Source organism: Tyto alba, unplaced genomic scaffold (assembly GCF_018691265.1).
Source record: "Tyto alba isolate M040663 unplaced genomic scaffold, T.alba_DEE_v4.0 Super-Scaffold_20, whole genome shotgun sequence".
Lineage (NCBI taxonomy): Eukaryota > Metazoa > Chordata > Aves > Strigiformes > Tytonidae > Tyto > Tyto alba.
Genome location: NW_024881283.1, coordinates 3,453,896 through 3,466,054, shown reverse-complemented (window position 1 = coordinate 3,466,054; position 12,159 = coordinate 3,453,896). Strand labels below are relative to the sequence as shown.

Genomic DNA, 12,159 nt, shown 5'->3' with positions numbered 1-12,159 from the left:
GCTGCAGCATTCTGGCACTAAGCGCTCCAGGTGTGTTTTCTACCACCCTGAGAGCTGCTGGAACCTTACTCTGGGCAGCCCGGCTCTCGCCGCGGCCACCGGTGAAGGGGTAAACTCGCTTGTGCTGCTTGCCGTGGCAGCGATCGCTGCACGGCTCGGGGTCGTGAGGGCCCCTGCGCGACAGCTCTCGGGCGGTCTGCAGTGGGCCGGCAGGGAGCCGCGGGAGTGGGATTTTTTTTTTTCCCTCACACAAGCTCAGTTATCTGTGCTTGTAACCAAGCGCGTGATCCATCTAATTGGGCTGCTGTGCAGTAGAAAGTGGAAACGCCAGAACGCTTGCTGGAGGGGGGTTAGGACAGCGGTCGGGGAAGGGTTTGCCGCAGGTCGTTTCCCGCCGCTGCGCGTGCCCCCGGCAGCGGGAGGCTGCGCCGCGCGGGGCACGCTGGGATCGACTCCCGCGCCGGTCCTCCAACTTCCCATCGTGCCCTCGGCCCGCCTGAATGGGGCAGATGCAAGATGGCGGCGAACGCGAACTCCGCCGGCGGCGGCGGCCTCTCGCTCTTCGAGTGCCCCAGCTGGTGAGCGGGCCGGGCGGGCGGGCCGGGGCTGCCGCCGCTCCGCCGGGCCACCCGCCTCTGCGGCGGGCGCGGGTGTCCGCCGGGCCGGGTGGCGGGGCTGGGCCCGGCGGGGCGTGGGGCGGGAAGGACCGTGGGGGCTGAGGCCGCCTGCCCTGGCCTGCGCCCCCTCATCCCGCGGGGGGGGGGCGGCTGCCGCCGTAGCGGCGGGGGGCCGGGGGTGCAGCCCTGCGGGCGCATCCGTCGGCAGCGACTGCCTGCGGCTGCCGCTCTGCAACGCCGGCTGCCGCTCGGAGTGCTTCCCGGAGGTGCTGCCTCTTCCCGAGACCTTAAACACAATACGGGGTGTAGTACAAATCAAATTTTCTGCTACAGTTATGTAGCCAGCGTGAGAAATCCATGAGCTTGGAACTCGCCTGGATGTTTTTATTATAGTGCGTTAAGAAGTCAAGGCAAAGTGATGTGTTGGAGAAGCAGTATCAGGACCATGAATTTGGCTGGTTTTAGAATCATCCGCGTTTAGAAAAGTCCACACTGCAAGGGATCTCTGGAAATCATCTGGTCCAACCTTCTATTGAGAACAGGGCCTTAGATTAGGTTACCTGGGGCCCTGTTTCGTTTGCTTTGAAATTTTTGATACATTACTACACAGATCTTTGCTGTGCCCTCTTCTCTGGGTGCCAGAGCATCGATTTTTGAGGGGATGTGTGCAGTTATAGTTTAAACCACATAGAAAATGATGCAGCGCTACAGCTGAAAAGTCAAACACTTGTATATTTGTATGAGCTAGCTAGGTATGTGCATGCATGATTGCAGTCTTTAATTGCATAGTCATCTGGGTTTTACTACGTCCCCTACCTTTCAGTACTTTAAAGATGGTCCTCAGTGAATATGCTTTTTAGTTTTGACTTGTTTTATAAGTGCCTGCTTTAGTAACTAAAAACACTTAACCCTCTCATGGAAAATAATTGCTCGTGTATTTTAGTATTTTATTTGTGCTGAACATGTGCAGTAACAAATATCTATATGAGACAAGATGGTGCTCCATAAAATGATGACACAATAGATAAAGCCAAAAATTATTCAACGTTAGTACTTTCTGGACGTTCAACTTGAAATTTGAAACATCATATATTTATTTTTTTTTCTTACTGTTTTTATACAACTGTGTTCGCAACTAGCATTATATTCACTGATGAATTTGAATGACTTCTGCCTTTGAAAGCTATAGATTGAACATCTGGAGAAGTATAACTTGTGAATGCTTAATTTCAATAACTTAGATGCTATTGCAGAATTCCTAAATACCATAGGGAGGGGAGGACAGGACTACAACTATAACTGTGTGAGCCTCTTCAGCTACATACTTTCTGGCCTCTGCTACAAACAGGGCAGGGTCTTGCAGACAGACAGCTTGCTTCACTCTGCTGATGCTGACCTGATTTGGTTTTGAAGCACAATCCATTGCGCTGAATGAGGTGTGAGGGGCAGCAGGGAGATGATCCAAGCCAGGGTTTCACACCCAGGATTAAGGAGGTCACGTTGGGGTGCCAGGGCCTGTTTCATTCTGACATTTCTGAGATTTTTGATAATTTGCTTTTTGCAACCTGGATGTCCTTTTACTACAGTGTTCTAAAATCATTCTCAGGGCTTGTATATAGACTCCATATGCATTCTAATAAAACTCCTTATTTTCCCTTGCACCTCAATTGTACATACACACATTGTAATATTTTAGAGACCAAGTCTGGGCAAGCTGTATGTTTATACCAGTGTGGTGGCAGGCGTACCCAATACAGTTTGATCTTAGTCAAATTGTCATGTGTAGATGTGGCAATTAATATTGGGAAAGATGTGTTACTGTGTGGAAAAACTTAACGTTTTTCCTTAACACTTCTTTTGAAACAGGTAAGCTGTTGTTACATAAGTGTAAAAAAAAAAAAAACAACCAACCAACAAAAGCAACCAAACAAAATCAACAAACCAACAACTGTAGCAGGAAGCCACTATAAATAGCTTTCAGTTACAGTGTTTATATTCTGCTGAATAGGCAACTGAAAATGGGAAGTATTAGATAGTTATGATTGGTGGTATTCCACTGCCACATCCAGTAGGAGGGAGGAACCTTTTTACCAGGTGGATTTATTTGCTTTTGCTTTATTTTCTCATCTGAAAAAAAAAGTAGAAAATCTTTCATGTTAAGGCTTTACATGACTTCCACTGGCACCTACTGAATTATAGATTCTATCTCAGTTTTAAAGTATGCATTTCTTTCAGAGCAAACCAAGGAACACAGTTATGATATTAAGTGATGGGTCTTTCACAGGTAGGATTCCTCAGAGTGAAAATAGTTTGCAGTAGCAGTTTTAGACCGACAGTATTGTTATTTGAAGCTCTGACTACCAGAAAGTCAGTGTAAATGTATCCTGTAGGATCCTTGATATCTTACACAAGCACTGAAAAGTCTTCTATATAGGTAGCAATGTAGATCTTTGTAGGGAGAGCTTTGTGTGACCAAAAAACATGGAGTTGCAGAGAGTCTTCATGGTCAGTAGTAGCTTCTTCTGTAGTGAAATATCTTCAATCTCATCCACCTATATTAAAATCAAAATAACAGTCGTTACCTACCTATTTAATTTTTGCCTCTAAGTCAAGCTGCCTTGGGGACTGCAAACACAGACCATATAAGAAATAGATCTTAAATATAATCAACAGAAATGATTGGGGTTTTTTTCTTATCCTTAAATTGTTGCTCATGCTTCTGAAGTTTGCCTCCATCATTGTATCTGTTCTTTCCTAATGTGGATAGTGTTTTAGTATCCAGTTACCAGAAAACACCTCTCTATTGAAATTCAAGATTTTCATGAGTTTTAAGTTCTGGCTTTGATTTAGTTTTTATGCTCTTACAGGTTACATCTTTATAATCCATAAAATGTTTATTCTTTGTTTTCTTATTTTTCCAACAGTTAAGCTAGCTCAAGACAGATGAAAAATAATGAGTACTCTCTTTGAATAAATGTACTTGCTTATGCCAGTACTTGTTTATACATGTACTGTAATTCCTGTCTACATTTTAGCAAAGACACGGGCTATGCATTTAAAATTGGAATACTGTTGGAATAAAGATGTTACCAATACTTTCTGTGGATTAAAATTTTGCCATACCATGATATTAGAAAATGTCTTTAGATAACAACTACATATCCTAGTTTTATTAAGGCTTTTGCATACCTTCTGAGGTGCATTTAGTGAGGAAAAGTAATTTCCATGAGGTACAAATGTTCTGGGGTGTGGTTTTGAGGTGAGCATTAGATGTTTAATGGATAGTGCCTGTCTGTCCTTTTTGTCCCTGTTTAACCTGCATTTCAGATTGTGAGTCTTTGTTTTCTCTCTATCGTGACACACCATTAGTTGGGATGTCAAGCTTGTTCTGGAATGTACATAAATTTAAAATAGTATGTTGTAAAGACAACAGTCATTCCTCTTCAGTTTCTCTGAGCCAAGAACAAGCTATTCCTGGCAATGGTTGTATACAAATTTCTGGAGAAGATGAGCTCTTGAGTTCTGGAAATTCCACCTTGTCCCTGAAGTTGGGCACAAAGGTGTGTACAGTAGTACACCAAGATTTTTAGGAAGTGTCTAAATTTAGGCTTCTGAGTCCATATTTAGAAACCTAAATAATTGACCTATTTTTAAACTAACACAATAGAATTAAAGTTGGCCTGTCTATGTCCTTAATAGCTACAACTCAAAATCTCTGTAGACTGAGTAGGACATCAGTGAGGCTGCTGAGCTTCAGCTGGATATAGCTGTTATAACCCAGTTGCCATGTCAACATTGAATCTTAGCCTTGTTGAAGAGATACTGTCAGCTAATTTGTAAAACTTCAGTTCTGTTACTCGGTACTTCTAGCTAGCATCACATCCCAAAGCATTAATAGTTTTGTTCTCTTTTTCTGAAATGTTTTATTTTTGTTATTTAGTGTCCTCCTTCCAGGAGTTTGGGCTTTTCTTCCTCTTCTTGATTGTCTGTCCCTGATTGTTTACATTACTCTATAGTCCTGCAGTAGAGGGTTTGCCATCAGTGGCAGAAACAATCCATTAAACAAATTCCTCACAGCATCGTCCTGATGTAATGCACAGAGAATTGGACTGGCCTGTAGAGCACAAGGTGAAGAAACTGAAGAAAATCATTTTTCTAATACAGAAAAAATAACTTTTGCTTGTAGGTGGTTTAATTTCAAAACCTATGCTGGAACTTGTTTCTGTTCAGTGAAAACTTCAAAAACTTCAGTTTTTGTCCCTCTTAAATACTTAACTGCTTAAAATGGTTAACAATTGATGTTTTCTATAAGGCCAACAGATCCATACGGGTAGCTACCATGGGAAAACCTGAACATTATTGTACCCAGCTGCTAGACTATATTTTGAAGGAGCTAATTATTCAAGGCAGAGAACTAGATATACTACGTCCACCAAAGACTGACTTTGTCAGATGAACCAGCATTCTTCAAGACTGTTTCTTTCAGGACACAGAGGAAACAGTCATTTTGGGAAGCAATGGAGGTGTTCATACAAGAACTGTGAGTGTGTAAGGGATAGACTTTGAGGAGGCAATAGCAGCTGGATAGAGTCTGTGGACTGACCCTTTTAGTGTTGGGGGATTTTTTTTAATTAATTACCTTGACAAAAGTGACCACAGTGCTTGTTAAACGTTACGCAAGCATAGTCAACATAGAGGCCAGAGTATTATCCAGTCCTTTTTGGTACATCTTGAAGATCAAAACAGTAAAAACAAGATAAAATGCAGAAATGTAAGATGGAAAATAGGGACTAAGAACAAAAGCTGCATCTTAAAGCCAGAAACTCACTATTGGGAAGTAAAAGGACACAAGCTCATATTCAGAAATAAATAGACATATACACAAGTACATAGGCAAATCACAGAATGACCATCAATCACTATTAACATATAACTGTTCAGAAATAAATAAAAAGACTAATACTTTGCCTGAATTTATTTCTATTTGTAAGGTAGGAAAGTGTCAGTGCTGTTGTAGATGGCATTGATGCAAATGCGTAGTATGTTACCTCTGCTTAATAAAGCTCAAATCAAACTGAAACGGATGCAGTGAGAAAATTCATTGATGGGGAAACAGTGATCTTACTTTGAGACATAACAGAGCTTTAGTTGTCTATTAAAATAAAAACAACATTAGTATTCTCTAGCTAGAGTATTTTTAAAGAGGGATAGTATTGGAGAATTTTATTTATAGCTGAAGAGAAAGAACAAAAAATATAGGATGGAAATCAAACTGTCAGAATAACAAGACTTCCTGTTAGGCATAAAGGTTACAGTCTATCTTCCTCTGATTTCTACAGGTAAATTACAGTTCCAACATACCTGTTCTCATTCTGAAAATGTAGGAATAATCTTATAAAATAATCATTGCATGGTTGTTCCCTATTTAATATTAATTTTCCTATTTAATTCAGTGCCATTTGGATTCATTTTTTGGTGTCATAAAACCTGTAGTTCTCTCTAACAGAATATTTATGGCCTTGCTCTCAGGAGTTAAATTTTGTATACAATTTCCAAATTTCACTATATTCCATGGAGACTTGGTTCCTGAGTAAGTAACCAAGGGAACCAGAGTGAACCAGTACAATCTAGTTCTGTGTGGAATTGCATTGTAACAAGAAAACATACATAGTGCCAAGGTGAAGTTGGGCAAATGCTTTAATACAAACGGAATGCTTTGTTTGGTTGAAGCAGCCACATTTCTCATCAGAAATCTCCCATAAAATACTCCTAAAACAGAGTGCAATTTTTTCATGTTCAGGAAAGGTCTGTTATCATCAAGTTTGAACCACAACCTTTTTTTTAACTGTATTTCTTACAACTGGAAGTTTGTCAGGAATTATTTTAATGCTTCTAAGTCTAGGGGAATTCATAAATGCCTCCCATGAGTCTTCATTTTTTTAAAAAATTCAAATGCCCTAATCATCCTATTTTCTACAGATGTAACAAGGTTGGATCAGAGTTACTGGTCAGCTCTTTATCCAGCCCTCTTCTTGCACGTAGGAAGAAACCATTCTGCATGAGCTAAAATAATTACCCAAAAGATTTTGGCCTTAAGTTTGTCATAATACATACTTGTATTGTCAAAATTAAGTCACCTAAACAAATTCCAGTGCTAGCTTGCTCTCAGTTTCTGTGGTGTGTATGTTGTGCTTTGAGAAAAGCATATGACTTATTTCCATCACTGATGCACAAGATCAGCAATGACTTTGTGTTCAATCAACATCTTGGTAAAAGGAAGATTTCTCTTTGTTCTGATTTCTTTCTATAGAAAAGAGCAAGAAAACAGCTATACTAATTGAAAACCGCACCCCAGATGGTTTCCTGTTGTATTGTGGCAGTGACCAATAATTTACGCATAAACCTTAAGTATTCTGTCAACTTGTACACACTCCAGGCTTTTGGCCATCAGAAGCAAAGGGATTTTGTGAGCTGAAGACTCTCTCTGGGTAGTCATATTTAACAACTAACACCAGACCTGATCTCCACAAATTTTATAATTTTTCTTTGTTAATTCCACAATGCTGAGTGACAGTTCTTTCCACAAATTATGCAAATGTTGGAAAAGGCACTCTCCTTGTTTTCAGATCCAGTGTTCTTTGCTTCTTGTGTTTCAAGAAATAATGAATACACTAGTTTTGTAGCATTCATTAAGAGGACAAAGGGAATGGATACTTGCCTAGTTTTTTCCAAGCTGAAGTGATATACTCTTTTCCCTCACCCTCCTTGCATGAAGTCATCTGTACTGGTTATCATCTTATATCCTTCTCAACAAGAGCACCAGAACTAATACAGCATTCAAGATGTGAAAATATTATATTTTTATAGTTTCTTTCTTATGATGTTTTTGCTTTGTCAGCTATCGATGAGCATTCTTCTGATTCTTTATGAAAACAGTCATGATGATGCTAGATCTTTCCTGAGTGGCAATAAGAAGCCTGCAGCTCCTTGTTGTGTTTGCATAGTTGAGGTGGTCTTTCTCTAGCATATACTAGCATTCAGGAGTGCCTTCTCCCCAAGCAGTTGTTCAGTATCATGAGTTTCATTTGCAGCATTTGAGTTTCCTCCATAACTGTTGTCATAAGTGATTTTTCTCATTTGTTCATTGGCTCCTTTTTTCCAGACTGCATATACACATTGCAGACATCTTGCAGAACCCTGCTTCTTCCAGACTCTTAATCATTCACATGCCATCATGGATTAATGGTTCTGTTGTGGTTTGAGCCTGGTCGGCAGCCAACCACCATGCAGCCACTCTCTCTCCCTTCTCTTCCGGCAATAGGAAGGGACAGAGAGCCAGGCTTGGGGTTAGAGATAGGACTGGGATGGGGAAAAATCCCCCTTTATGGTCACGAGCAAAAGGCAGACTTGTTAGGGGAAGAAAAAAAGAACATAGATTTATTACAGACACTAACAACAACACTTAACAAAGTAGGACAGTGAGAAGCATTGCCACATCTTGAGAACACCTTCCCCCCACCCCTCCCTTCTTCCCGGGCTCAGCTCTGCTCCCTGATATCTCTACTTCCCCCCTGCCCCGCAACGCAGGGGCAAGGAATGGCGGGGGGGTGGGGGGTGTGTGTGCAGTCATTGCTGCTGCTTCTTCCATCTTCAGTGGGGGGGAGCTTCTGGATCTTGTTCCCCCTGCTCCATCGTGGTCCCCCTCTCACAGGAGACCACAGTCCTCCACAAACTTTCTCCGACTGAGTTGCAGTGTTCCTCACAGTGCTCTGTCGTGGGACACCAATTTTCTCCAACCGGAGTTCCTCCCACGGCTGCAGCCCTTCCCGAGCTGCTCCTGGATGGGACTCCCCCGCATGCTGCAATCCTCCCCACGCTGAACTACAAGAGCAGGGCTGCCTTTTCCCACAAGACCCCGGCCTTCTTCGGGCACAGCACCTTGATCATCCAGGCAAAAACCACAGGCCATAAATCAATGTCTGCTCCACCGTAGATCTCCATGGGTGGCGGGGGGGGATGCCCTGCCATCTCCCCACAGGATACAGGGGGGTCTCTGCTCCGGCACACCTCCCCCCTCCTTTCTTCCTCCATTGCTCCAGTGACCTCAGTGTTTACGCAGCTGCCGCAACTCCTCCTCACCAGTCCTACTGCTCATCACTACATCCTTTCTTAAATACTTTATTGCAGAGGCGCAGCTGATGGGCTCAGTTTTCAAGCAGAGGTGGAGCTGACTTGGAGCTGGGGGAGCTTTGAGAAGCTTCTGTCAGGGGGCCGCCCTTATAGCCCCCTCCACTGCTCCCAAAAAACCCACCACTCACTCAAACCCAGGACAGGTTCTTTTCCCCATCACACTTTAATTTCCATAAGACCATTAGATAATTTTGTCAAAGCTTTTTTAAAAAATGCCAGTCTACTGTACCGATAGCCTTGTTTACATCTTCTTGATTGTCTCCAGTAATTCTGGTAGATTGTGTGATACTACTTACTGCCTCAAAAACCATAGGAATTCTTTCTCTCAAGTATTATTTTTAAGTATTATCTCAGTCAAAGGCATAGGAAGTTGTAATACAGATGGTTAGCCTAGGCTCCTCTTCAGTTTGTGTCATGGTTTAAACCTGGCCAGCAACCAACCATCACACAGCCGCTTGGTCCCCCACCCCAGGGGAATGGAGGAGAGAATTGGAGGAGTAAGGGTAAGGCGACTCGTAGGTTGAGATAAAAACAATTTAATAATCAAAATAAAATAAAATTAGAATAATAATGATAACAATGGAAAACACAAATGAGTGATGTACAGTGTGATTGCTCACTACCTGCTGACCGATGCCTAGGCTGTTCACGGCTAGGGATCACAGAGAATCCAGAAACCACCACCCTGAAAACCTGAGTGGAGCTTCACAGCCAACCCTCATCTGTACACTGAGCATGACATATGATATGGAATATTCCATTGGCCAGTTTGGGTCCAGTGTTTTGGCTGAGCTTCCCCCCAGCTTATTTTCTCCCTGCACACCAGCAGGGCATGAGAAGCTAAAAAATCTCAGATTTCTTAGCAACAGCTAAAAAAATCAGTACATTATCAACATTCTTTTCATATCAAATCCCATACTGAATCCAAACCACAGCACTATTCTAGCTACTCAGAAGGAGGTAAAAAGACCCCTTAGCTCTACCCCAACTGAAATCAGGACAGTCTAGAAAAGGAGCGACTGAGAGATATGTTGGGTGTATTGAATGGTGAACAGAAAGTCTGTAGGGGACAAGTGTTTGCTGTCCTTTTGAGGAGAAGACTTAGAGCTTGCAAAATGAAATTAATAGCAAGCAGATTTATAGCCAAATAGTGGAGACAGTGCTTCAGCTATATGTAAGTGATCTATGAAATTGTGTAAGATTCTGTGAATGCACTAAGTTTACGTGGGTTCTTAGAACAATTTATGTAGAGAGCTGTTTAAACAGATAGCAACTATGGCTCAGGAAGTCCCTGAGTTGGTAACTTAGAAACTGGAAGAGTACTCCTGTGTGAGGCACTTGATATTGGTTACTGGACGTAGTTTTTTATTTGCAAAAGGCTCCTTATTCTGGATTTGTCAGTTTGATCTGCCTGATACAATTCCACAGGAATGTAGAAGATAAATTCTTGAAGTCATACAGATGCAGCACTGCTCTCTTGATTAAATAGTGCTCTGATTTTACAAGATAAATGGTCTAAAGGAACATGAATACAGTACTTTTTGGCAACTGTAAACAGTACACGTGTGCAAGATTTGAAGAGTATCATTTTAAGGAAGGTTGGTTCACCTTGCAATAATAAAAAAAAAAACACACACACGCCAAAAAAACCCAGAACCTAAAAACCCAACATCCCATTAGGAATATTTTAAGTATGTAAACAGTCCATTTTGTAACTCCCCATCTATTGTACATGTAGTGAACAGTAGTTCTGAGGTAGAGTGACGGTCTCAGTTCCCTACTCGTGTCTCATCATATGGGACTATGCCTACTTTCTCTTGTAAGAAGTCAACTGATTTGGCTAATGAACATCAGTTTTATCCAGAAACCACATTAACTCCTTTCCCGGGACATTCAGCTCAAGTAGAATAGAAACTATTTCAATGCTTGATTGTATTCTGTCAAACAAGACATACTTTCAGCATGGTCATTGTCATCTTGGGATTCTTACAAAGGTCAAAAGGAGCAGATTAAGTGTAATTTACTCTTCTCTAATCCAAGAGAAATGTTTCCTTGTCACTGGAAGAACTGTCATCCCCACGTATCATCATGTTTCCAAAGGATCAATACTGTTGAGTATTGAAGTGCAGATTAGATTACTCTATTCTGGTCTGTCTGTTACTCAATTACTATCTGTCTGTTAGTTCTGCTCAGTAATACAATATCTACAGCTGTAATGTGTGCAGCTTCCTGAGGAGGGGGTATGGAGAAGGAGATGCTGAGCTCTTCTCCCTGGTATCCAGTGACAGGACACGTGGGAATGGTTCAAAGCTGTGCCAGGGGAGGTTTAGCCTGGACATTAGGAAGTATTTCGTTACTTAGAGGGTGGTCAAACACTGGAGCAGATTTCTCAGAGAGGTGGTTGGTGCCCCAAGCCTGTCAGTGTTTGAGGTATTTGGACAACGCCCTTAATAACAAGATTTAACTAGATCAGCCCTGAAGTGGTCAGGCAGTTAGACTAGATGATCAGTGTAGGTCTCTTCCAGCTGAAATAGTCTATTCTATTCTACCAGTTTCCCAATCAGAACCTGACTTTACTGTATATAGTTTCCACATCACTCCTGAAATATACTTTAAAATTAGCATAATAAGTGGATACCTTCCTTTATCTGAGAGAGTAGTTTAAACAGTAAATTGATAAACTGTTAAGCATAGAAATCTAGTATTTGGTATCTCTTAGAATGCTTGGCTAAATGCCATCTGGGTTTTGCAGTTTGTAAATTCTTTTTATCAATTCCCATAAACTTTCTTACACTTCTTTGAGTTCCTTGAACTTATTATTAGTTGAGAAAAGCTCTGGGATAGAATGTCCTCTCACCTCTTCTCTGATCCAGAGAATTAATTTCATAGTACTGTTATGGTCATGTTATCCTTGCGAATTGGTCTCATTAATTCTCTGGAAGGCTTCGTTTCCCCCAAGTAAGCCTTTGGCAAGTCAGTATGTGGTCTAAACGTACCTTGTCTCAGTTAAACTTACTGAACTGGTGATCATTAACAATTAGTCCACTTGCAGGTCTTGTTTTAAGGTCACTTGCAGAATGCTGACCTGTAGAGAGCAGAAAATGTTCAGATAGTGGGGACTGTGGTACGCAATCTGGAAGGTATAGAACAGTTTCTTGTTTCTCTTTTTCAAACACAAGCACTTGTGCTGGAGCCAAGTTGTGATGTGAGATCGTTTGTCCTGGAGCAGTGCTAAGCCTGGCTGTCCATATGTGATCTATGAAGAGGAGAGCCTGTTGACCTCAAGTAATTCTCCATCCTTCAGAACAGTGTAGGAAAACTAGTTTAGTGGATATTTAGCACATTAATTAGT

At 41.7% G+C, this 12,159-nt stretch overlaps 1 protein-coding gene across 2 annotated transcripts in view; it reads left to right on the top strand.

The window, feature by feature from the left end:
* The first annotated feature begins 489 nt into the window (after positions 1 to 489).
* Positions 490 to 12,159, top strand: part of PPP1R8 (protein phosphatase 1 regulatory subunit 8) — a 29,306-nt gene continuing 17,636 nt past the window's right edge. Inside the window, exon 1 of one of the 2 annotated variants that reach the window (XM_042793859.1) lies at positions 490 to 578. In XM_042793859.1, the coding sequence (XP_042649793.1) occupies positions 517 to 578 (62 nt within the window). In that variant the 5' untranslated portion in view covers positions 490 to 516. The remainder of the gene's footprint in view (positions 579 to 12,159) is intronic. The other variant, XM_042793860.1, reaches the window with a different exon arrangement.